We start from the raw sequence: 25949 nt of genomic DNA, 5'->3' as shown, positions 1-25949 counted from the left end.
TCCATTACTGGAGGGGGACAGTAGATCTTTGTTTATCATTCTGGTTTGGGAGTGCTTGGGCAATGCATCTGTCAGTGTATACGTGCATTGCAGTGGGCAGTACAAGATTCCGGCTGCAGCCTTCCAGCATTAATCATTGGAGAGCTGGAGAAAAGAAAGAGCTGCACTCTCTGTGCATCTTCTGTGCCTAACATTGTTCTGGTAATGGAGAGGGTTTAGCCAAAAGGAATCGATTCATAGCACTTCAGTCTCCATCATTTACACAGTCTCTCATCTTGCCTGGGTGTTGAGGTTTATAAGGCAGACACCTCTAATGGAGCTACTCCTCTAACTTCCCACAGTAGACATAAACATAGAAAAAGAGCTCATCTTCAGGCAGGCACTGGTTAAGTGAATTGCACCTTAAAAGCGTGTGACTGGTGTTTATAAACTGTTTTCAGAGTGACTAAGATCAAGTATAAACATTTGTATTTGGTCAGATCAGTCCTCTTCCATTTTCCATAGCCAATGCTGTCACTTCTTACTTTCTTAGTAACACTGGTGGCCTAACCTTTTGTTTAATATGGTTCTGTTTAATAGATTTCTCCACTAAGAGCTAATTGTTTATTCCCTATATTAAATTCATCCACATTAGTCAGCACTTCTTAAATTATTGCAGTTGTTTAAAACCCATTAAGTGTCTTTTCACCCTGTGCAGCATACATGGAAAGAAACCAGAACTTCCCAAGGCAAAGCAGATCACTTGGCTATAAATTTTAAAAATCCAGTCATGGGGCTGCTGAGTTTTTCTTGCATAGGAATGACCTAAATATTTGCCTCAGAAGAGAATTTTATATATAAATTTTGTTAAGGCAGAAGGGCTAAAAGGTGCAGAAAGCCTGAACTGTCAAGACAAAGGATGGCCCCTGTCACAGGAAGAAGTCTAATTCTCTAAGTTAATTGCTTCTTTATCTGTAGGATCATGTAGAAGGTTATCAGAAAAGAAATGACAGATGTGTCATTGAATGTGTCAGCTGCAGAACCACCAGAGATACTCACAGCTGTTTGGTTGCACTGAGCCATGAATCTTTCCTTTGGGGAGATTCAAAAAATCTTTTAGATCACATCTTCAAATTACATAAGAAATTAATGATTATGAACTTCTGTCGTGCTAAATCATTAGCCATAATACCAGTATTCCATTGTGGAATATATCTGCTGTGTGTGTACATACATTCTTTCTTAATTTGGCCTGAAGCTTCTAAGGTATTTCATATTGACTTGTTGGAAATAGCAGGTAAAAAGTGTGTTCAGTTCTTCAGAAGTGTCAAGGAAAAGGAATATTACTCTCTGGGGTGCCTCTGTAGCTGTCTGATGCCCTAGGAAGACTGATTTACTTGAGCGTATTGTGTCAGCTGTAGTAGTGTGGAATGTCACACACTCTGAGACAGTAGAGAATTAGAATTAGATTTCAGAACTAAAATACAACTTTAAAACTAGTTATAAAAATTGTCTTACATATTTATGGGCTGCTGCCAGCGTACAGTAGGCTCTACCAGTCAGCCACCATAACATCTAACTTCTAAAAGCCATTTGGCTTATGTGCCAACCTCTGTGAATTTTAGTCTAGTAAGATTGATACAACTGCTGCTCAATAGAGCCCAGATCTTTTTGTTAAAATCTCACTGATGTTTGAAATGGAAAGCAGGATAAAAATGCTTCCCCAGAGCAGGAGGACTGCAGAGGGGCCACAGGGCCGCAGAGGAGCTGGCTCTACTCTGAGTACGACTCTTCTGGGGCTGCCAGAGTAATGCCAGGACTTCCTTATGGGCCTCTTCTTCCTGTTTTGCACCTGTGTGAGCTGGACACAACCAAATCCATGGAATAAGCGTGGTGCTAAGTTTAATTTAGCAGTTTATCCATGGATGATGGCAAAAAACGTGCATGTGGTTTTGGTATTGCAGCCTTCGTTCCTGTAAATTCAGTGTTTTGCGTTAGTTCTGCTTTTGCTGAAATTCTTATTTGTTTTGTCAGGTATTTTGTATTTGGTTTTCTTTGGAAAATGAATTTTTGGAATTTTTTTCTCTCTGTTTAGTTTTGCAATACTGGAGTAACTGAATCTGATGGGGATTTTTGTTTGGTTTGGTTTTTAATTTTCTGACGCTGTACATGGAAACCTAAAAATATTTCATGCAGACTTAAGTCTTGAGACAGCGATATTTCAAGGATTGCACCATCTCCTTCTGTTACCAATTCTGTGGCAGGGAGCTAAGAGAAGAAAAATGCATTTCAGTTGCAGAGTTTTGTGGTCAGAGAGACTGCAAAAACTGTTTCTTGTCATGGTAAATCCTATCTTGGCATGGTAAATCAGCCTCATTGCCCTCAAAGATTTGAGATCTTTGAGGGCAGTGAGGTTGATTTGCTTCAAGCTCTTGTACCCCAGCATCAGATGTGACTGTTGGTTATACACTTCCTTGGTTGTCTTCAGGATAGAACCAAAGTAAGGAAATCACAGCTTCCGTAGATCTGCTGGTGCTTTCCCAAGTAAGGGATGTGCGCTGTGAGTTCAGTCATCTGCATCTTTCCGGAAAATTGGAGTAATCTGTTTTCATTTCTAAATTCCCCACATTTCTCTGTGGTGGTGAATACTTTGTTTTACTATCCTTAGGTTTAATGTAACGATGGTGTCTTCTTTTTCTCAATGGAGTTCTGTGATTTAAGGGCTCTTTTATTTAAAATGTAAGGAATGACACTCACCTGACAAGTGGACTAACTGAATATTTGGTAATGCTGTTCCTGCTTTTTTCCCTTGACTTAATTTATTATGCAGAGATATCTTGACTCTTGAGCATAAGGCTTCCCATCCAAAGAAATCCTCACAAATGCTTAGGTCCACCCAGTGTGCCAGCTTGCACTGAGATAATTTTTGGTTCACAGCCACATGGTTAGCAAGCTCTATCTTCCTCTGTCTACTAAAAAGTATACACTTTAGGAATGTAGGTGGGTATTTGCATGGGTATGATAAAAAATGCATGTGATTCTGCACACTTTGAATGTTGTCAGCATAACCTAAACTCTGCCGTGTTTGGGTCGATCCATCTGGCCATGAAAACAAAAGCTCCTATTGTCAGTCCCTCTCTTTCCTTGGATTGCAAGTTCTCTTGGTCAGAGGCTCCTTTTGTTCAGCAAGCACCTCAGTAATACAAACAATAATAATGCAATACAGCTTCCCACAGAGCTGCACAGATTCATCATCAGCGTACGAGGGAGGGGCTGCTGCAAGATTTATTCTGGGCTTTTCCAGGTGGCAAGTTAGCCATCCACTTCCTCCTGCTAACAGAACTGAATAAAATTTTCACACCCAACAAATAAAAACCAAACTGCAGACAGATCTAGAATTCAAAGCCATTAACTGTAAAACATAATACCAAAAGTGAGCCTTCCTCCTTCCCGCTCTTCAGTCACATCAAGAGGGCTCAGTCTGGCAAGAAGAGAAAAATGAGAGTGGAAGCGGGACTCTTCATTCATTTGTTTCTTTTACAGTACAGCAGCATGGGAAGTGTCCTTTCTTCTCCTGTCTGGTCTGGAAGGTCAGTGCAGTGACATAACTGATTCTTGGTGATTATGCTTACAAAACCAAGTAAAGGAAAAGCTGTTGGTTTCCAGTTTATGTGTAGCCCCTCATGGAATAACAATTGCCTGTCTATTTCTAATTTCAGTTTCTTTTTCTGTGCACAGACCATAAAAACCTTACGACCAATTTTTTAAAGTAGTTACTCTTTAGGAGTGACTTTGCAGTCCTGGAGATGAGTTAGTGTTGCTCCTTAAAATGTAGCTTCATATCTGAGATAAGTAATAAATTAAATTTAAAACCATTTTATATTGCAAAAATTATACTGTAATCCATTTGAAAATAGAAATAGTGGAGAGGACAAACAAAAAAGTCTGCAACTGTGCAGAGGAAGTCTCCCCACAGTTATTCCAACCCAAGTCAGTAAATCCACGCGACAAAGGCCCTGCCACGCTGTGCAGAGGTGACAGGTTTGGTTTGGGAGCACTGGTTGCATTTTTGTGGAACTAATAAGCCACAGCTCTTCCTCAAGCTCCCATTTACTTGCCCTTTAGTGTTAACAATTCTGGGAGTAAGCCAAGTGTCTTTTCCATCTTAAGTGGACTTGAGCTAAAGATACCTCAGAGTTGTCTTTGATAGAATGCTAATCGCACTCAAAAGGAGGCTGAAAATCAATTTTGCATTTATATAAAAAATGTTATTTTACGCTGCGAGATGTTCCTCTTATCCCTTGTCCTTTCCCACTGCCATTGTTAAAGGTAATAGAAATGTTGAAAATGGTCATCCTGAGGATATCTTAAAACAAGGTGAATACTAAAATGTATCTCAGTTTGTAATGTAAACTGGTTTTAAATCCAGACAGACTATGAAAAATATTTTACATCAGTGAATACTAAAATGTATCTCAGTTTGTAATGTAAACTGGTTTTAAATCCAAACAGACTATGAAAAATATTTTACATCAGTGAAGTGTATCTTACTGACTGAGGAGGTTTCTAGAGTATTGTACTCAGTTCTGCGCAACTTGATTAGAAATATTTGGAGAGTGCTTAGAGATACCAGAATAGTGAGGTAATATCTGAGCAAAATGTGAAAAAATTAAAACTAAAGAATTCGGTAAGTAATGATGACCAAAGCAGAAAGCCATAGGCTGCAGATGTCTGCAGGGTATAAACAGTGAGGATGGATAAAAATATTTAATGTAAGGCACAGGCATATTTAAGTGTAGGCTGAATAGCCAATAAAAGCCGCAGAATAGAGGCTAATATCGAAAAGGAAGTAAAAGGATTATGTAAGTCTTTAAAAATCAGATTTGGCAAAAGAGTATGAAATATGCTATTGGAAGGAATGTAATACTGGTAGGAGATTTGTATTAAGATATGTTCTCAATCTCTTACAGTAAATCAAATGCAGAGCTCAGCTGGAATCCTGCATTTTGGTTTGAGGCTGCAAGTGTAGACTTTGGCAGCTGGGATGTTTATCTGGGCACACCTGATTTTTATAAGCTTGTCTTTTAGAAATGCAGGTACTCAGGAAAACAGGTAAGGTGTGTATTAACACTTCCAAAAAAAAATCATTTCCCCCCCCCTTTTTCACTAGAGTCATCGGGATTTCTGCTCAGTTATATCCCTTAGACTTGATGCTTTGTGGGAGCCAATTAAACTGTCAAAGTTCTTACTCACTTGAAATAAGTTTTTTGTAATTTCTGTGTTGTCTATATATAATCACGAAAGTATGGCTTGAGAAAAGAGTTATATCTGTTATTTTGTGGAAACTTTCTCTTGGGGTTTTTTTTGTAATTTCTTTGATACCAATGCTGATGTAGCTGGGGAATTTCATTCAGCAACTTTAGAACTACTCGTAAAGAGAAGGAAAAATCCATAACTTGTGACCCTTGGCTGGTGAGCAAGCTGCAGACTGAATTCCCAGCTGTGTCTTACCTGGAGCTTTCAGACAGAGGGAGAAAATGAAAGGGTTTTGGTTAAAGATTTTTTTTTTTCTGTCAGTAAAGGTGAAACATAGAAAAAGAGCTTTAGTTTTCCTCAGCTCGCCCGAAACATAGGGACAGAGGTAGATAGCTATTTTTATTCAGATAGAGTGTTAGGAGAAGCAGAGGAATTTCTTTGGCTCTATTAGGAAAAAAAAAAAAACAACACCTAAGAAGCATTTGTGAATGGACTGTGACATTGGCACATTGCCCAGCCCGTGGAGTAATCTTTATTTAATATGCCAGTGATGCGGTAATTTCTTTGTGCTTTTCTAAGCAGGGAGAGCAACCAGTTTATTTTGGTTTTTATCTAGATTACAGGCTTTGAGTCTTCATTCATTTGCACTTTCTTTGTTCTCTGGTATGTGAAACTCAGCATTAACACAAATACTGTGCTTTAGTCTTACTTGGGCCAGGGGAAGTATCAGCTGAGAGGGGAACAAACCCCAAGGTGTTTCTCTTTGATTGGTATCAGCATTTTAGACACAGCTTGTAGTCTCCAATGCTTCTTTCAAAGTACTACTAAGTAGTAGCTTGTTATACCTTAGTCTGTGGGGTTGAGTTTTTCTGTAATCATGTAACAGATTTGTGTTGTAATTGTGGCCAGTGTTACTCTGTGGGAAAACACTGCCCAAATTTAAATGCTTTGAATTTTGTGTGCGCTGGAAAAATAGATAAATTTGACCCGCTCTTGAGCTCTGATCATTTAGATAATGATATAGACCAGACTTCGAAATCTTGTTTATTTAAATTTTTTTCTGAGCAGGAAGCACAACCTTGTAGGCATTTTGGGAGCAGATGGGTCTTAGTTTGTCCAGGCTCAAGCTTTGAGGTCCAGAGAATATTGGCACTGAAAATAAGAATAAGGCTGAAGTTTTTCCAGAAGGCTGTATTCACACTCTTGGAATTTGATATATGTAGCACTGACACCACATTTTTACTTTCATTACCTAAAGAAATTGAATTTTTTTTTAACTTCCCTGTTTGCCTCTGTCAGTCCAGGAATTAAATTGAAAGAGGGTAGATTTATATTGGACACCAGGAAGGAGGGTTTTTTACAGTGAGGGTGGTGAGGCACTGCTACAGGCTGTCCAGAGAAGCTGTGGCAGTCTCCCCCCTTTGAAGTGTTCAAGGCCAGGTTGGAGCAACCTGGTCTAGTGAAAGGTGTTCCTGCCTTTGGCAGGGAGTTGGAATGAGGTTACTATTCCTTTCTTATCTGGATAGGGCGTGTGGGGCAGAGCGGGAAGGGAAGGGAGGGGGTGCTTTGGAGACCTGATGCGGAGAGCAGGTCCTAGGCAGCAGCATGAAAGGAGCTGCAGGCTGTTGCACCTTGGGAATAGCAGTTTGGGAATCAAATTTGTGGTAAACTAGGTTTTACAGAATGTCATCTTTTGTACACAAGCCGTGGTGTATAAGTAGACCTGAAATTGCACCTCTAAAAACATCAGTGTTTTGGGCAGAGTCACATGGCCACGGACAAGCTCCTCAGCCCAGAGCCAGTGCCGTGCCCCAGCTGCAGCTGCCTGCACATCAGCTGAGCCCCGAGCTCTCTGCTGCTCAGAGATGAGGCCTTGCCCTTCTTCCAGAGTTGAGCCTTGCAGGTATTTCCAGCGTGCAGGGCTGTGCAGAGCCGCACACTGCCAGTGGCAGGGTGAGAGGGCCCAGCTCAGGGATCAGGATGCGCCGCAGCCCCCCTTGTCTTGCAGCCAGATCTGCCTGCTGGCTGCAGCAGGAGCTACAGCTGGAGCTGGCGTGTGAGGAAGCATTAAATAAGGAGCAAATGTGCTGTTGATAATGAATGTGGAGCCAGGAGCTCGGATCGTAACCTCTGTCCTTTCTGAGCTGGGTGACTATAAAATACATGCCCCGTTAGACGGAACAGCCATGCCACTGTGTTATCTGTGACAGAACACTCTGCACCCTTCCAGACAGGATGTGAAGCTGTAGAAGTGTGGGCTGTCTAATGAAGGGTGCAGAGGTGTAATGCCTAACATTTCTTGGGAGCCAGGCAAGTGTCACCACGAATCAATGAACAACCCTTAGAATTTATCTGCTGCTGGTGGGATGCAATGGAGACAAGCCAGACTAAGCAGGCATAGCAGAGTGGCCCAGAAGTGACCTGGAACAGCATCTGAGGGATGGCCTGTCGTGCTCAGAGCTGAGGCAGCTGTGGGGCTGTGTGTGACTGCAGCTCAGCTACTGGAATGCTTCCACTGGGGCTAACAAACCTCACATTCCCTCTGTGCTGACCATCACCAGATCACAAGAACTTATGAATATGGAGATTCTAAATGCAATTTAGAGCTACTTTGGTTTCACTCTGAGACCTCATCTCTTAATACTTGGGGTTACATAAGCAGGTGAAGTGTTAGGTAAAAATGTGACTGACAAGATTTCTATTGAATCCTGTCTGACCAAAATCCAAGGAAAAGTAGGTAGCAGTAGAGTGTTTTATTAGTTCTGTTTCAACTGACCTGGGATTTTTTTGACCTTTAATTAAGAGAAATGCAGTAATTTATTTCTGCCAACTGCAAAATAACAAGATCATTTAGCTGTTTAGTAATAGTAACCTCTTTCATCTAAGTACAGTTTAATTAAGAGCTAATAATGCAGATTTTCAGACAGAATCATGAAAACAGCATGCTAATTGCTTTGCTTTATTAAGTACTATTGGCACCAAGTATTTATAGCCTTCATGTTACCTTGCCATAATTAGCTCAATTCTCATTAGCTGCTACCTCAGCCTCCAAGAAGTGAGAAGTTGGTGAAGGAAGTTAGAAATATTTCTTAAATCTCTTGGGTGTACAAATTATTTACTTAGATGAAAGAGCCTAATTACTTGAAAATATGTAATTGCACCATCATCAAGATCATTATTGTATGTGATAAAAAAAACAACTCTAAAGGAAGACCCAGTGACATTTAAAACAGTGTGTCCTGATGATAAAACTTTTGATTGAAATCATATGAGCAATGTTTTCTGAAGTGACTCTTTATATTTTTAGGATTCTTTACTGGACCTCAGATTCAGATACCTAGTTTGGACAACATAAGATGAAGTTGGGGCTCCTGAACCTTTTTCTTCTATTGGACACTGAAAAACTTAAGGAGCACATAACTGGGCTTCAGCCTGATACTTTATTGACACTTCGACAGAAAATTGGGTTACCTGTTTTCTGCCAGCAAAACACTTTGCAGAAAAAGCTGAAGGTTTTCTTTGTTTTTTCTCTTGCCCTCTCTGTGTCAGCTCTGCTAAGAGAGTGCATAAAGACAAATTAAGCTTTCTTGTCCTTTGTTTGAAGGCTAGACAAAATGTTTTTTTCAGGTATGCCCCTATATCCAAAGCAATTATTCTTTCTCCTGCGTAGATTAAATGTTTATGGGTGTCACAGGTAACGGGTGTCAAATTGCTAATCTTGGAAATCCAGAAAGAGTAGGCATTGCATTTTAATGATGTTCCAAAATACATAATTTATCATGAAGGAATCATTTTTCCTCAGAAGCAAAACAGTCCAATAAAATACTGATTCCCAGACACTTGGGCTGGCCCTTCACTGAGGCCGTCTTCTGTTCCTGCTTGTCATGCTGCTTCCCAACGCCCCCGGTTCTGCAGGAGGGGGAGGTTGAGGGAGGCGGGTGGTCAGTGTGTACCTGCACAGCAGCTTCTGATGCAGCACTCCCAGAGCATGGAAAGGCAAAGTGATATCCCAAAAAGTGCAGAGTAAAAGGACATCACATCAGTTCCAGCTCATTAAACCTCTCTACAGCAAGAACTCCACTCAGAAGTTGAAATGGCTCTAGTTCTGTTTCTTCCGTCTCTTGCAGGGGTTGGACAAAAGAGGAAATACAATATAGAAAAATTAAAATTGCTTCTGCATAAGAGCTCCCATGGAGGGGCTTGCTGTGCTTAACTTGGGTGCTTTCACACTGCACTTTCTACTAACTTGTCCTTCCTTTTCAGGACGTCCTTGCCTTTATTGAAGAGCCAACACAACATTAGAAATTTTCCTCAAAAGCAAAATAATTCCTAATTTAATGGCTCCTTTGATAGTGTTGTCAGACAGTAAAATAGTTAAGCAAGCAAGAGTTGAGAGATGAGTACTGCTTCCCAAAAATAGGAGGAGGAGGAGAAAGGCTTTTTGGAAAATGACGAAGCTGCCCTTGCTTTTGTTTCTGACATGAAAGCCGGTACTGATGTGAAGTGTAAGATGTTAATGCTGCAGCACTGTGAGGCTCTGTCTGTCTGCTTGCCAATTTAGTTGAAATGTACGTGATTACAAGTAGAATTAACAGCAAGTTGAACTATTTCTCTTTTCAAGTGCCTCAGTTCTTTAGCAGCTTTTGAGCAGGAAAACAGTCATAAATACGTTGGTGTGACTGCACAAAGAAGGCGTCGTTCCTCTTTGGTGAACCGGAGTTCAACAAGGCAATCTTGATTTATTCCTTTGATCAGTCAAGGCATTTGGGTCAGAATATTTTTGTTGATGCTGAAGAAATTACAACTGTCTGTTTGCTGGAGAAAGGCTGACACTTGTAGCTTCTCTATGCCAGACTCTAAAGTGAAATCATGTTGGGATATTTGAGGGCAGAAGGCAGGATGGCTTCCTGGCTATGGAAGTGGGAAGCAGGTTTGAATATAGGAGTTTTATCCTTGGCTTTTCAGCTGATTTACTTGAACAAAAGCTTTTGACAGCCCATGTCATCTGTCCATGCCTGGGTCCTGTTTGTGAGATGAGAAAATCTGTTTTTTTGCTGTCGGGATAACTTCTGTCTATTCCTTGGATTGTAACAGGGCCTTTTTCTGAGATTTTTATTTTTACTGTTAGTGAAGAAAGGGGTCTTTCATCATGTATGGAATACTCAGATTTGATTTGTGGCACTAGGAGTTTCCTAAACTAGTCTGTGAGCTTAGGAAAAGTTCAAAAGAAAGTACGCCGTTGGAGCTACGTATATGTTAGAGATTATGCAGCCAATGATTTGTTTTCCTTATAGTACCAGCAGAAATGTAACATGTATAATGTAAGCATATGAAGACTTGACTAAATGGTTTTAAAATACAGTCTTCAGCACTGGTGTATTTATGTAACATCTCATACAGATACCCAGAGGGGCTGTTCACAAACAATCATAAAATATCTAGAAAATACCAGCAGTTTACCCTCAGCTTACAAAACAGCATGTAGAAATGAAATTTCAGGCTTTTCATCCCCCTACTTTTCTCTCTTTCTGTCTTTCTGATGGAAACTCACAGTAATAGGCCTTGCCATCTGCTACTATATATTTTTCATGAGTTTTAACATTTTGTTTTTAGAACCTGAAATACGAGTAAAATGTCAAGTCGCCCAGAAAATAATCACAGGCACGACAACTCAAATGTTAGCTCGTCTTGTCTGTACCCAAAGTGGTTCACAGCAGGTCTGTGGCCTCCCTCTTTGCAGGCAGAGCAGGTACACGCTTGGAATTAGCTGATATATTCCCAACACAATGCGAGAAGGTGGGAACCACACTGGCAAAATTAATTCCCAGGGAAGAAGTAAACTCTGTGTTGCATTGTTACAGAAATGTCATGGGCCTCTTGCCACCTTTCTCCCTCCTCCGTCTTAAAAGCCTGTGTGCCATTCTGGTTTTCCATCCTGCTGAGACCAGACTGGAGATGAAAAGCTAGGAAGGTGTTAGAAAGGTACAGGATAAACCCTTCACCTCAAAAAATGCTCACAGCTCTTCATGTGGAGGGAAAGAAGCGAGCAGCCCTTCGTGCCACCTCACTGTCAGGCTGTGCTCAGGATCCCCTCTCCTCAACAACGCGTGCCCTTAGCACGAGAAGGGAACAGCTGCATTAATTGACTCCTACCTTTTTAACCATACAGAGATAAAATCATTTCAGTGAATAGGTTCTGAGCAGCTCATGGTTGGTTTTCATATAAATCCTGTGCAGATTTGCTGCTTTTCATTAGAATAAGAAGCCTCCTCAGAGATCTTTGCACTTGCGGCCTATGCAAAAGCCTTCGTTACAGCATTGCAAGATTTTTCACTTCATATTCCACTTCATAAGTCTGGAGCTTGTTTTCAATTATCTCCATTCTGTGCTTCATTTTGCTCATTTCTTTAGAATGTCTCTTGTTCACAGGACAGTTTTCAGGCTTTGCAGTGAAAGAAGATGATCTTTACCAGGTGAGCCCTGGGAAAGACCTGAAGAAGAGCTTATGTGCTCTAATAAGGTGGATATTGCCTCAATCTGTAAAATGGGGCATATTTTAAGGACTTGTAAGTTGAGTGTCCTCTGCCTGATACCTAAACTGGTCTTGGCTTCTTAGCATTTTGTTGTCATTGGCATATAATTGGAGGCAAATTACTTATATAATGAAAACATCCAGGGGAACTAATTAAAATTACTGGCTCATATTTTTCAAGGCACCAAGTTGTCATTGCGTTTCAAGAGTAGGGAGCTTGCTAGACCTTTCAAGCTTTGAAAATATCCAGTCATTTTGATCTTTTTTGTGCTTTTAAAATACATTCCGCCTTCATAACCCAGTTACTCTTCTCTGACAATAGCAGTGCTTTCAACCACTTTATTACAATCATTGTGCTATTACTGTATGTTGACTTGGAAGACTTTTTGATGACCTTTGCTTGTCTGTTTTGTTCTTGCTTTGCAAAGTTTGGAAAGCTGGGTTTCTACGTTACACCTGAAAAACTGAACGAGAGAAAAGCAGGGTGTAGGAGTCTGGGAGATAACTCCTGAATGTAATACATAAGTCTTAGGAGTAACAAATCAAGAAGAGCATATTGAAACCAAAGAGCAAAGCTGTACCTGATGAATAATGCTTTCCCCCTTCTTCCTCCATGCTGGTTTTTTTGTTTGTACTACTTTAGTGCAAGTACACAGATGCTGACAGTCAGTGTGCTCACTATGTGAGAAATGAGTCAGAATTTGGGGGAATCTGGGATCCAGTTCTTTGATGTGGAATAGGATTGATTTAACTCCTTGCTGTCTCTCTAGATTTTTCTTTTTGCATTGCCCATGATTTTGAAACATGACTGGATTGCTTTGGATGTACTTGAGCTGATGTACAGAAATGTAATTCTAACAGTTGCTCTTCACCCTTGTGAATGGAGCAGTGCTGGGGGGCACAAGAGATCTGAAATTCATTCCTGGCTGTGGCCCAGGTTTACTGAGTGGCCAGTGGGAGGTTTTTTCTCTGTGTGTGCCTTTGTTTTCCTATCTCATGATTCAGGGAGTAACCCAGTATTTGATAGCTGGTCATCTTCATGAGGAAAATGATGGAGTTTTCATGCGGTCTTTAATCTTTGTATGCTAATAAAAATATCTGTACTGCTCTGTCTTACATAAAGAGCTGTTTTTAAATAGCAAAACCAATTGAAAAGACGCATAACTATAAAAATATTTATATTGTTATATTAAATTTCTGTGTCGGGTTGTGTTTTCTACAGGTGTGTTTATATGGTGGGTTGTTTCTTTTTCAGGCCCTGCTTGACACTCAGAATCTTTTGAGAGCCCAAATTACAAATTTTACTTTCAACCTGGGATTTTCAGGGAAATTTTACCACACAGGTAAGAATGAAATGCTTAAATCACTTTGATTTTGATGGTGTTGTGTATAGTGTGAGGACAAGTAGGAATTACAGAATCTAAGGGCCTTAGTATGCTGTGCTCCTGCATAGGTTTCTGGTATGGAGCAGATTAAATGCCCCCCCCCCCTTCTGTTAAAATTTAGTTCCTTTCAATCTGTTTTTGAATGGTAAGTTCCACCAATCACATAAAATTTTGTATTGATTTCACTGAGGGATCTGTTGAGCTACCACAGTTCATCCTTGTGATTGTTTCATGTCTACTGTAGAAATATAGCAATATATATTATCCCTTAAAATAATTTTTTACTTAAACCACTGTAGAAGTAGGGAGAGGTAAAAGAGAGGGTATTAAATAGGATGTGGGCTGGCAAAGTGGTCCTGACTGTCCCATTTTGTCACCAGTGCCTCAGCAGGCAGTATTTTAAGTGGTCACAATTTATTATGTTAATATCATTCTTACGTTTTCCAACATTTGTGAAAATATAATAAAAGTAGAGACTACTTCTGGAATATTTTTTTTCTTCTTCTCCCCTCTGCAGGGACTGAGGAGGAGGATGAGGGCGATGACCTGCTGCTGAGATCTGTGGATGAGTTCTGGTGGTTTCCCCACATGTGGAGTCACATGCAGCCACACCTCTTCCACAATGAGTCCTCACTGGTGGAGCAGATGATCCTCAACAAAAAATTTGCCTTAGTGAGTTATATTTTTGCATTTTTTATTTAATTTAGGTACTCAGAAACCATTATTCTGTTTGGATTAGGAAAAAAAAATAAAGTTTCTGAAAGAAAAATTACTCCATTGAAAGGTATCAAATGACTTCGTGAAACCACTGCCTGTTAGGGCTAGGTAAGCGTGCCATTTTCAAAGATGCATTTCTGCAGTGACATCCAATAACGTCTTACATATTCCCTTTGGATCTTTATGTAAATTTGTTTTGAAGAGTATTGCCTTTACTAATCATTTATTCACAGCAAAGCTCTGAATCAAAATGTTTCAGGGAGAATATAAGAAAAAATAAAAACAAATTTTAGATCTGAGGATATTTGAGAAACACATCGTAGTTAATTTCATTCAATAAACCAAAACAAAATTGCCATACATAAAACATGTTATTTGTCTGAAGAGGGGGTCTAGTGCTAAGACCTAAATATGCATTGTATCAAAACAGCTCAGCAAACATAACTTGTTTGCTGAACTACATCTGCTCTTCCAACAGCCTAATTTTACTTCTTCTTTTCAAAATACACTGTGGTTGCTCTTTAGCTGACAGGTGATGACTTTGTTCCTGGAAGGAGCAGGGGGATTTGAAATACCAGAGCAACAAACAGTGCACTTAATAGTCCTGTGTCAGTGAGTGTAGGAGCACAGGACAGACCTGACTATCAGCCAGTTAAAGTTTGTATTTGAAAACTTGGCTTTTAAGTGGGACACATGCTTTCTTTCAAACAAAGAGTTCACCAAGTTTGCTGGTAATTGTAGTTGTACTGAGTGCAGGACAGCTCTACTTTAATGTTTCCTTTCAAGAAACCATTGCAGTAGAAGTTAGATTCCTGAAAATTTTAAAGTCCTGTGTCCAGAATTGCACTTTTAATATGATCCTGTGTACTGATGCAAGCTCCACTGGAAATCAAATGGGTCCTTGTAGTTCTGGTGTGGCCTAAGACATCCTCTGGGATTAGTCTGCAGGATATAATTGTTGAAGTGTGTTTTAAGGATAACGCATATTCAACCCTGGTTTATGTAACTTCAGCAATTGCCATTTTCTTCACTACTTTCAATGCTCTTAATGCTTACAGATACCTTCTATTAATTTTTTTTTCTTGTTTCGACATACAGACATGAAGCTACTCACTATGTTTCATTTGCTCAGAGCATTCAAATTAATAGCAGAGAGAAGTATCCACTTTTTTCAAAGCGGCCAAAACTGCTGATGCCTCGTGCATTATCCACTGAATGTGTGTATTGTGTGGGAGATGCTCAACCGGGAAATTACAGTCAGTAAGGAATAATGGAGACACTACTTCATTGAAGATGACAGGCCCCTTATTAGAGTGAAAGATTGAGATTACATATTTCTTACTGCCTATTGTGAAACTTGAGGGAGAAAACCGTAAAAATTAGAATTTTGTTTATAGATAAATGAAGGAGATTCAGTGGGACGTTAGAGAATGCAATTTCTTACATGTTCTGTGAAGATTTTCCTTTCTGATGTTTATGCATGCTTAAGGGAAATAGCAAAGATAAAAGGACGAGGAATTGAATTATCTGTGGTGGAACTAAATCGTGTAAAGCTGTGTAACTGATGGCGTATCCACTCCTTGTCTCCTCATGCAGTACAACCAGGAGGGCAGCTGTTACCCATTCCTGTTTGGCAGATCACACATGGTGCCCTTTATGTGTGCCATAAATTCCTAAAGGGACGCAAGAATTTCACCATTCTTTTAAACATAGAGGGTTGCCCACTATGATTGAGCCAGGCATGGCTGTTACACACAACAAATGGTTTTACTAACATCACCCCCCCCTTCTTCTAGAGATTTTCATGTTCCTTAGTAACTAGCTCGTTCAAAGGAAGAGGTCCAGGTATCAGCCAATGCTTTGCACGCACAGTATGATTAGGAAATACGGTGAAGATAACCTTGTCAATTCAAGCCATATAAAAAGCTCTAAGACAGAATTCAAAGGCAGTGCAGTGGCAAAACGGTATCTTCTGGACTGTGCATTCTGCTAATCAGACTATCCAGGAATATCTGCTCTATACTGTTCCTTTGAAAAGTAACCTGAAGGAAAATGCGTTGGATGTGAAGAGAATGTAATAGCAGCAAGGTGGGTATGTACACAGGATAAACAGCAGGAGTCTTCAAAGACAGGAAATGTGCTACAAAAGGATTTACTCTACAACATTTGCCTGTAGACTGTTACAAGTGCTTATCTTTCCTCCATTTTTAACATGACACTGAAATAGTTAAGCTGGTTTTTGAAAATGGATTTGTGTTTTGAATGGACTAGAGGGGAAATGCAGTGACTCTGAAATTCAGCGCCTTATCCAAGTAATTGTGAAGGGACATGTAGTGGAAATTGCAGTTTTGTAGTTGTAGCTGCCAAACGGTACGTATTGTGTTGAGTATGTGCCAGTGATTTTGTCTCTGAAATTGGGGTTTGTGAGCAAATTCCTTGCAAGAACTCAGAGTGCAGCTTTCTGTTTAATGTAGATTGAAGAAACCAGTGTAAAATACATTGATATCCTTCTTCCCTGCGTACTCATAAAAATATTTAGTAAAAAGGCTTTTATCTTAAAATCCTGTGTTGCACCTTCCCCATGCTGCCTTCCATCTCGTTCCAGATCAACAGATTTTGATATTACTGTTATTTTCATCTCCTGTTCTTGGTCTTTCACAAAAACAGCATTTGAGAAATGCCAAAACATCAGGTTTCTTAAATTTTTGAGGGCAGCCATTGTTCTGTCATGTTTTAGGAACATGGTATTCCAACTGACTTGGGCTATGCAGTGGCTCCACACCACTCTGGAGTCTATCCAGTACACGTTCAACTTTATGATGCCTGGAAAAAGGTCTGGAACATCAGAGTTACCAGCACAGAAGAATACCCACATCTGAAACCCGCAAGGTATAGACGAGGCTTCATCCACAAAAACATCATGGTAAGTTGTATTGCTGATGTTCATTTTGTACTCTACCATTTCAGGAACAATTTATTTTTAAGTGGAATGGAATCCTGAAAGTTCACGTTGTGAGAAGCACGTATTGCTACGCATAAGTAGCAAGACATATTTGACAGTGTCTTGTTAATTAAAATCAGTCTGTTCTGATGATGTTTCTGCTGATGAAGGTGGTGTTCAGGCACCCTGCTGTCAGCAGTTAACAGGCTGTTAACTGTTCTAGTCCTACGGTTAATGCTGGTTCAGGGAGCTCAAGGAAAAAGTCAATTTTGCATCATTTAACTCTATATGCTGGGTTAGATTTCTATCAGGTTTTAAATTTGCATGGTACCATTAGCTGCAAAACAGTATTGCCAGGTTATGCCATCTCAGAATCTGGATCTTGGTGGGTACATAATCTTTGTCTTCCCTAAGAGCTGTGCATGGCTGCCCTTGTTTGGCTTCCTGCCGTACACAAATGCGAGCTGGGCTTTGCAGCCTGGTTTAACCCAGAGCTGTCAGCCTGGGTGCAGGCAGAGCCTCAGGAGCTGCAGGGAAGGAAGACTTCCCTCCACACCACTTCCAGGCTACCAAAGTGCTCTCAAATCCCTCTGTGTTTCTGAATGACACAACTCACAGCGCTGTCGCTGACAGCCACGTTTGCCAAAGGAAGGGCTTGCACACAACTGACACGGAAGGCGTTGTGCTGCTGCCATCCAGGCACTGGGGCGGAGGCTATCTCGGATTCACATCTCGTCATTATTATCTCAGAAGTGTTTCAAAACAGCTTTCCAAAATACTTGGTGGCATGTTCCCAAGTAACTTTCTTTTGGAGCGTGCGGGAGAGCAGTGAATGGGGGCCTTGTGTTGTACCTCTGGCTGCAACAGGCACTTCTGGGAGGTCAAGTGCCTTGGCACAACCCTGCCACTTAGAACAGAATTCTGGTATTGTTCTCGGGTTGCCACAGATACCACTTTTTTAAGCTAAGTAGTAATATTTTAAAGTTTTGGCCTATTTTTGGGTGAAGCAAATGGAAATGATCTCCAGAAATCCAGGAACAAAATTGACACCACACAGGGTTGAACTACAGTTCGTTCTCCTCAAAGCAATCACTGCGTGTGAAATAATGGGTTTGTGGATGTGCTCAGGGAGCACAAAGATGATTTGGGGAAGACGGATTGACTCAGAATCTCCAAAAATCTCTTCCATAAATATTTGTAAAAACACATCATTTGAAGACACATAATGAGATTTAACACAAGGACACTGCAGCCAAAAATCTGTTTCCAAAACCAGTGATATTAAACCACCTGTTCGGAGAGTGTTGAGCGTTCAGTTCTCCAGGGCAAATGCATCAATATTTTACATCTTCAGGCTAACGGTAATGAACATGCTCAGTAAGAACATTGTTGTGTAACGTTTGTCGGAGCATCTCCAATCCAGTACAGCCTCATTCCCTGCCTCTCTGGAGAATTGTTCTCCTATTTCCTCAGTGAAATCCAAAGGTTTTGTAAAAACTTAGGCAAGTTTATAGCAGAGGTACAAATTCCATACGTTTTCTGACAACACAGAATTTACAGTCTGTGATCACAGTATTCTCTACATAACAAAAAAAATGTTGAGAACTGAAACTGCAAGAAATAAAGAGTATCTACAAAGCCACAGCCTGTGTCAAATTAGGCATTTGTATGCTTTAAAAGTTAATCTATCATAACAATCCCAGTTAAGCATCATACATGAATGTCTGTACTCATCTGTTGATTTTCCATAAGGACTAGACATAGCTGAAATACTCTCCAGCAAATTACTTTCTGAATTCAATAGAAAATATATTGAATTTCTGATGGAAAACATTTTTTAGTTCTTCATATTCAAAGGATTTGTTCTTGGAATGTTTTTTAAATTAATTTTGGTCAGACTACTTTGTATTTCAACTGGTCCTACAAAACCACAGCTGAATGAGTTAATCTTTTATATAAAGTGAGAATTATTGGCAGAATTCCCTATGTGTCAGTGTAGAATTATTATTGGTGGTGATGCCTAAGCCAAAGAAAAACCAACTCGCCTTTCCAATTACAGTTTAAATTTTCAACAAAACCATCATTCAGATAAAAGTGGAACTGATTGATACGATACAGACTGATAATATTTTAGATTATCTTTCACATTATTTTAAAACTTTAGGCTTCAAATACTTGGGTTTAGGATGAGGTGTTACTGACAGAATGAGTTTGAGGAAGCCCTGGAATTGTAATTTGGTGATAGAGATCAGTCTCCAATTTCAAACAAAATGTGATGAATTTTTGGATGTTATGATTTTAGGGATAATAATTCATCTAGATCATTACTGATTCCTAGCAAAGTTGAGATGCCCAATGTACCCAGCAATTACCAGTTACATATTATTTCTCTGACTTTTATTATCTCATTAGAAGCATAAACTCTTGAATTTTTTCTTTTTTTTTTCATAAATGCAGGTGCTTCCTAGGCAAACTTGTGGCTTGTTCACCCACACCATTTTCTATAAAGAGTATCCTGGAGGTCCAAAGGAATTAGACAAAAGTATTCAAGGAGGAGAGCTGTTCTTCACAGTGGTTCTCAATCCAGTAAGTACAGTGGAATTTTGAAATGTTTCTAAAAAATCAGTTAAAGAAAATTACTGAATGTTCCAGGGCTGATCAGCTGGGTCTCCCCAACAGTAATGGTTAGGCACAGTGAGTTCTTTTGCTTTTTCAATTAATTAAATTAGGATCTAATATTATATATGTTCTGTTAGTTGTACAAAGCAGTCTCCACCATTTTTGACAACTGTTTTGTTAGTAATGCAGCAGTGCTAGCCTGTCTTGTTCTTTACTTTTTGCATGAAATCAGACCCCTGAGATTTAATTTTTAGAAGAATTCAAATGTAAAGAACTGCTGTGAGTATCTCAGGTAAAGTTCATTTCTCTGCTCTGCCAAAGTTGTGATGCAAAGCGTTTGGGAGCATTTATTGAGGTGAGAAGGCTGCAAGCAAGGAATGCTTGGGCTGCAATCAGTTTGGAGAAATTTCACTTGCTGTCTCATAGCAGCTTCCAAGAAGAGATCCGAGTAAAAGAACCACACAGTTCAAAGAAAAGATCTGAGTAAACGAATGACATCTGCTTAACCTTTCCTTTATCTTTAATAGAAGATAAACAAGAAGTGAGGCAATGAAACAAACAGAACACTGACAGAAGAGAGCAGTGTAGTACTTCCAAATGGCATGGGATTAGGTCACTTGTTTCAAAACTGACCTTTTAGACAAGCTTTTAGATGAGGTTTTTGTTTGGGGTCCAAATGAAACATATAAATAAAACTCTACTGTTCTGTAGAAATGTAGTCACGGGAACACCAAAGGGAACAAAACTTATTTCCACTCAAAGCTTTCGGAATAACAGCCTAAATATTTTGTGCCCTTTTTTAATCTTCCCTAATTTAATGCAGTCTGAAGAAAAACCGTTTCTGAAAGCTACTTCAGCAATTTATATTCAGGTCTGTTTTCCAAGCCTCAAATTCTTTTGGGCTATAGTTTTGGCTCTTTGAGAGCAGTTACTTTGTGTTGTTCCCCTTTTTCATGTTCACATAGCAGAATGAGGAAATACAAACTTCAGTTCCTTAGCACATGTGTGGTTTTCCTTGTCGAGGGTGGCAGTGGTCACAGTCGTAGCTTTGATGATGTGTATTGTTCCAGGCACAGCATAGAATCAATCATAGAATAGTTTAGGGTGGAAGGGACTTTCAAGGCCATCTAGTTCCAACCCCAAGTTAATAGAGCTGAGACCTGGAAAATTCATTGGCTGGGGAGGGCATTGGTACCATAGCAGTGCTTTGGCAGTATGTGGGTTTTGACTAGAAGTTACTAGTTTAGCAGATTAGACTTAGTGGAAGGCACAGTAACAATATTTTGAGTCAGGACAAAATACATTCCACATTGAAGCACAGCCACAACAGCCAAAAACTATTTTACACCAGTAAGGAACAGCAAAATTTGAGTGCTTGAGGCATAAGCCTTTTAAATTAAAAGATTGAAGAAAATGGAGGGAAAGACGAGATAAGCAGTGAAACTTTCATGATTTTTGATACTCATTGTGGAGGTTTGATCATGCCTGCCTGACATGAGTAGTACAGTACAACGTGAGTACAGTACAGTACAACACTACAACGTGAGTACAGTAGTGTCTTCTTATACATTACACTTAGGTCTTTGATTCATGCATTGCTATGTAGACTGTGTGATCACCTACTTCTGAAAATTATGATATCCCAAATACAGTACAGGCTAAAAGAATAGAAGTTAAATGCAGTGTTTTCTAAGTACAACTGTAAATGAGTATTAGGCCAAAATCTGCCCAAGACTCCTTCTAAAGAGTGCCGTTGAAAAGATGATGCATCTTTGTTTTAAATACCTGCCTATAAACAGTTTCTCAAGTTCTAAGCATTAGCCTGGCAAGTCATCAATTTAAAGATTAATGTTTGTACCTTTGTGGGTTTTAGGTCTTGCATTTATTCATGTTACAATTTGCAAGTCAGAGTTGGGCAAAAATTTAGACATTAAAATGAAGACTTAAGTAGCTTTAGGAGTCTGTCTAATTATGGGGTGGCATTTTGGATTTCATAAGCTTTCCTGTGTTTTCATTAAAATTGCTGGGATTTCTTGATGTGAAACACCCAGCTTTTGAGAGGATGCAAAAATGCCATTATGAGGCATTCTCAAAACACTGTTTTTCACTGATACAAAACTAAGAAGAGAAAACACTACCCATGAATCATTACAATGTCAGCTAAACAATGTTCTCAGTAATGAGTACATAAATAGTTAGTTTCCGAACCTGGAAAATGTGAGTGTGGATTAAATGTTAATTTTAACAAATTTCTTCATTATATTTAATTTGGAAGTGAATGTAGCTTTTGAGGTGTAAGTCACCAGGCTGAGACTTCAGAAACTGAGTACCCTACATTGAAATAAGTGCTCCTAAGAATGAAGCCCAGCATTTCTCAGTGGTTTGGCTGTGCAGTGGTGTAAGAGAGGCTCTGCCTCTTTACAGTGTGCTCAATCAACCACTGTGTGCAGGATAAACCACAAAAACCCGCAGGACCATGTGTGCATCTGTGGGTTTTTGTCATGAGAACCAGCATGATGGCCCTGTTCCCAGGGCATTGTGCAGGCAGATGTCCTGCAGGTATGCAAAGCCTCAGGAAATCTGAGATGGCTGTTTATGTGACTGGGAACCAACAGTTGGCTTGTTGGAGCAGAAAATCTCACAGCTGGCAGGTTGCGTTCGTGTGGTTTGCATTTGTACCCCCTCAGTGGTGGCTGGGATGTGATGCTGACCATTATTGCTGTCGTGTTCATAAAGCATCCTGAATTCTGAAGTGCCACCAAGCTGCAAAAGAGCCAAAGCACTAAGAGAACACTATTACCCACTCTTCAAGTAATATTTTGTATGTCTGTGTCCTGTTAAAGATCTTGCTGACTGCAGCAGCCCTCGGGCGAGATTGTGCTATATCGGGATCTTGCACAAAATGTTTCACAGGAAAAGAAAAAGCAAGCTTCAGCAGCCTGTATTACTGGCATACTGGCATTATTTCCCCCCAGATTATCAGTTGAATAATTGACTTACAGGGAGGTTGAGGGACTTGCACTGATTTAGCCAGAGAATACCGGGGCAAAGCCACAAGGAAAACATGCACCGTTAGAACTGTGTAGTGATGAATATCTTACCCAGTCAGACGCATCTCCTTCTCTGGTTTATTGTCTCACATAGTTACTGTTTTTTCATACCACTATACTGACTTTAAAACGTTTTAGCACATATTCTTCCTGATAAACTTGTTCGAATCTTCAGTGACTTCAGATTCATCTCTCTCTGCAATATCCAGTGAAATTCTTGGATAAGTAAAACAAATTTCTGTTCAATGTTTCTTAGAACAAAATTGTACTGGTCTCCTAAATACGTCTTTTGAAGGGAGTGAGCCATTACATTTTGAGCTATGTATGATGAAGAGGTCAGTACAGACACTGTCATCACCTGTATCACTGCTTCTCAGATCTGTTGAGCTGTAGGAGATACAGATCTGGAGCTTTTCTATCCTACGAGATGAATGTTTAAGGGTAACCAAGAGTTCATGAAATTTTTCTGTAACTTTTCTGCCCCTAAGAAAATCAAACAGAATACAGTAATTGGATGACGTGAATTTACATGCACTTCCTTGCAAAGTACTGTGTGTCTAGAGATGGAAAGAAAAGGGAAAATGCCCTGTGGAGAGTAATTTGGTGAAAGCCTTCAAATGGTTGACAGCCCAACAATGAAACTAATGTGTAGCCAGCTGTGTGCTCTTGACATGGTTACAGCAGTGCTGATGAAGAGGAAAGGCTGCTAATGCCTTAGGCACTTTGTCTGATTGATCTTAAAATAATTGTAATCTTTGTGTGCGTTCAGTTCTAAGTATTATTTTCTTCTAATTTTTACCTCTCCCCAGTTGCAGTGAGTAGAGCTGTTATTAAGCTAATTGACTTGCAGCAAGGGAGAAATTCTCCTTTAGCACTGAAAATGAGAGGATTTGCATGCACATCAGCAGAACCTGCTGTATCTTAATGTGACCCTGAACTGGCACTACAGAAGAAAATACAAAACCAAAGGTGTTCAGACTCGGATCTTCCCTTTCTGTCCATCTTGCTTGGCACAACTTCATATTTAACTGTACTGACTGTGAGAAGCAGGAAAGATGGTTCCGTTTGACAGGCTTGTCCCACTTCATGGGTGAGAAAGGCATAAGTTTCATCTCTTCCCTGTCCTCTCGTGCCCTTAACTCCAGCAATAGTTGCCATCAGTTGGGGCAGGGAGGGAAATCAGTCTTGCCAAGCATTTTGGCTGACTGCAGAACACAAGTATTCTTTGCCTTCCTATCTGTTCTTCAAAACCCACCCATAAAAGCCAGACAGAGTCTGGTATTTTGTGGGTGGAATAGAAAAAACTACCAAAAAAAATTTCTAAATGAGCAGGCAGTGTGGAAAGGCTGTGGAACAGACAGGAATAGCTGTCTCTTTAGAGCTGATTCCTTGTAACAGTGGGCAGGAAATGCATTGAAACTGTGGCAATAAGAAAATTTTACTCTTCTGTGATCCTTAAAAGTCTTGAATGGAAGGCTTTTGTGCCAGTGGTTTAGAGTGAACCGAGTCTTTTGGACAGTACTAGCACTACTGAGTCACAAGGGGGATGAGCAGCAGCTGAAAATAAACTTGGGGTTCCTGACTGTCAGATCAACAGTTCAGAACTACACCAAGTACATCATTTGTTTGAGCTCATAACTCTTCCCTGGCTCCATCATATTTATGGTGGAGACACCACTGTACAAATGGAATTCCACTTGTTGGCAGTCTGCGAGTGGGCAGGTCCGTGGCAGCTGTGAAAGCAGCAGGGCAACCTCAGGGCTTAAAAGGGAGTTGCAATCTGGGATCTCTCTGGTGGAATTGAACACAGCTTTTCTGCAAGCATCCAGGTCTGAAAGGATTGTCTTTCAGGTATTTAAAATACATATTCAATATAGACTGTGCTCTGATTTGTTATTCTGTCACTTTGGTGGTCTAATGGAGCAAAACCTGCTGTTACTGAGTCTCTCAATACCTGGAACAAAACTGTTCTGAGTAACTTGGAAACAATAGCAGAACTGCAAACAGAGTGTGCACATTGCCAAATGAATTGGAATATAAGTGTTCTGAGAGTTGAATGTACTCTCGTGGCCTGTAAACATGTGCTCAGTAGCTAAAACACCAGCAATATTCCAAATTGGTAAAGCATCTGCTTCTAGTGTCTAGCTGAGAGCACAGAATTAATTGTCAATCATCATTTAACTTCATTTTGAAGGGTTGTGCGTAACTTCATTGAGTTGAGAGGCCTCAATGCTGCCTTTTAATGTTGTTGCACAGATGGGAGGGTGACATAGTGCCTGTGACTAAAGTACCTTGATGTCTGGTTTGTTAGTAGGAATTCATTTGAGTTGGAATTGCCTGCAATAGATCTATATATGGTGAAAAAATAAGTGTCCAGTATGTAGTAAGTGTTTATTACCAATTTTTTCTTACACCAACTCTTCTAGTTCTAGATTTGAAATGCCAGAATAATTAAACTCTTCAAGATCATCGATGTCTTGCAAGTCTCAGACTTCCCTCCACTTCCCTTGCTGCCACAGCTGACCTTTGAAAAGAGAGTCTTCTCTCTGCTCTGGGGTCTGATCCTGGCAGCTTAAGAGAGACCCCTTGACTCCGGGGGAAGTCAGGAGCCCTAAGAAGGGCTGCTCACTCTTGGGAATAGTAATATCATTCCTTTGGGAAGCAGGCACCTCTGTTTTGTCAGGAAACAGCAGCTTTTGCCAAGAATCCAGAAACTTAGTTTGAGTAGTGTCCTTGGTGTATCATGTCAATAGGTGCAGCATCCTAATAATCTTGATTTTGTAGTGATCAGTATTTTTTAAAATATGCAGCCAGTTAACATCCATCACTAGAAGCTGGGTAACTTGTTTGCATTTTGTTCGAGTTGTTTGTCAAGCATCTCTCTGTTCTTGATACATAAATTAGATCATGTTGGTTCGTCTTTTCCTGAGACGTGATTTAATAGCAGCAACTCCTTCTCGGTCTCAGCTCCAGTTTGTTGACCTAGAAGCTATTGCCTCTAATTGGGAAATGTAGTAGTAAGGAAATATGCAGCACAGAATGAGCAGTCAGAAAGATAAAAGCTCTTTCTCCTGAGTGCTTGTTCTCATTTCCCTACATTTCTGCAGTACCAGTCCGAATCCCAAGTGAAATCAGGACTGAGAAAGGAGAGCAAACATAATTTAGACCTCTGTCCTTCCACGAGGAAGGACAAGATGCTGAAGAGAAGAAGCTGGAAGGAGAAGGCAGAGCACAGGAGAGCACCTTTGCAGCTCTGATCCGAAAATGTGTGAGAGCAGGAAAGGAGCTGCTGCCCAGAGGCCAGATTTAGTCCCAAACCATCATTTAAAAAATTGTGTGCATTCCATTTCAGTTCCCTCCTGAAGGATATTAAATCCTGTGGAGAGTGTGCATTGAAGTGCAACCAGGGTGATGGTTTGTTTATGAGGAACAGCTGAAAAAGGGTGATCCTTCTACACTGAAATAAAGAA

At 40.1% G+C, this 25949-nt stretch overlaps 1 protein-coding gene across 2 annotated transcripts in view; it reads left to right on the top strand.

Moving 5' to 3' along the window:
- LOC116444705 (bifunctional heparan sulfate N-deacetylase/N-sulfotransferase 3) overlaps positions 1-25949 on the top strand; it is a 106950-nt gene that overhangs the window by 65377 nt on the left and 15624 nt on the right. For both annotated transcript variants that reach the window (XM_032110375.1, XM_032110374.1), the window contains exons 3-6: positions 13023-13110; positions 13670-13824; positions 16607-16792; positions 19268-19396. In XM_032110375.1, the coding sequence (XP_031966266.1) occupies positions 13023-13110; positions 13670-13824; positions 16607-16792; positions 19268-19396 (558 nt within the window). The remainder of the gene's footprint in view (positions 1-13022; positions 13111-13669; positions 13825-16606; positions 16793-19267; positions 19397-25949) is intronic.

This window comes from Corvus moneduloides, chromosome 5 (genome assembly GCF_009650955.1).
Source record: "Corvus moneduloides isolate bCorMon1 chromosome 5, bCorMon1.pri, whole genome shotgun sequence".
Classification (NCBI taxonomy): domain Eukaryota; kingdom Metazoa; phylum Chordata; class Aves; order Passeriformes; family Corvidae; genus Corvus; species Corvus moneduloides.
This window is presented reverse-complemented; position numbering and strand designations above follow the sequence as displayed.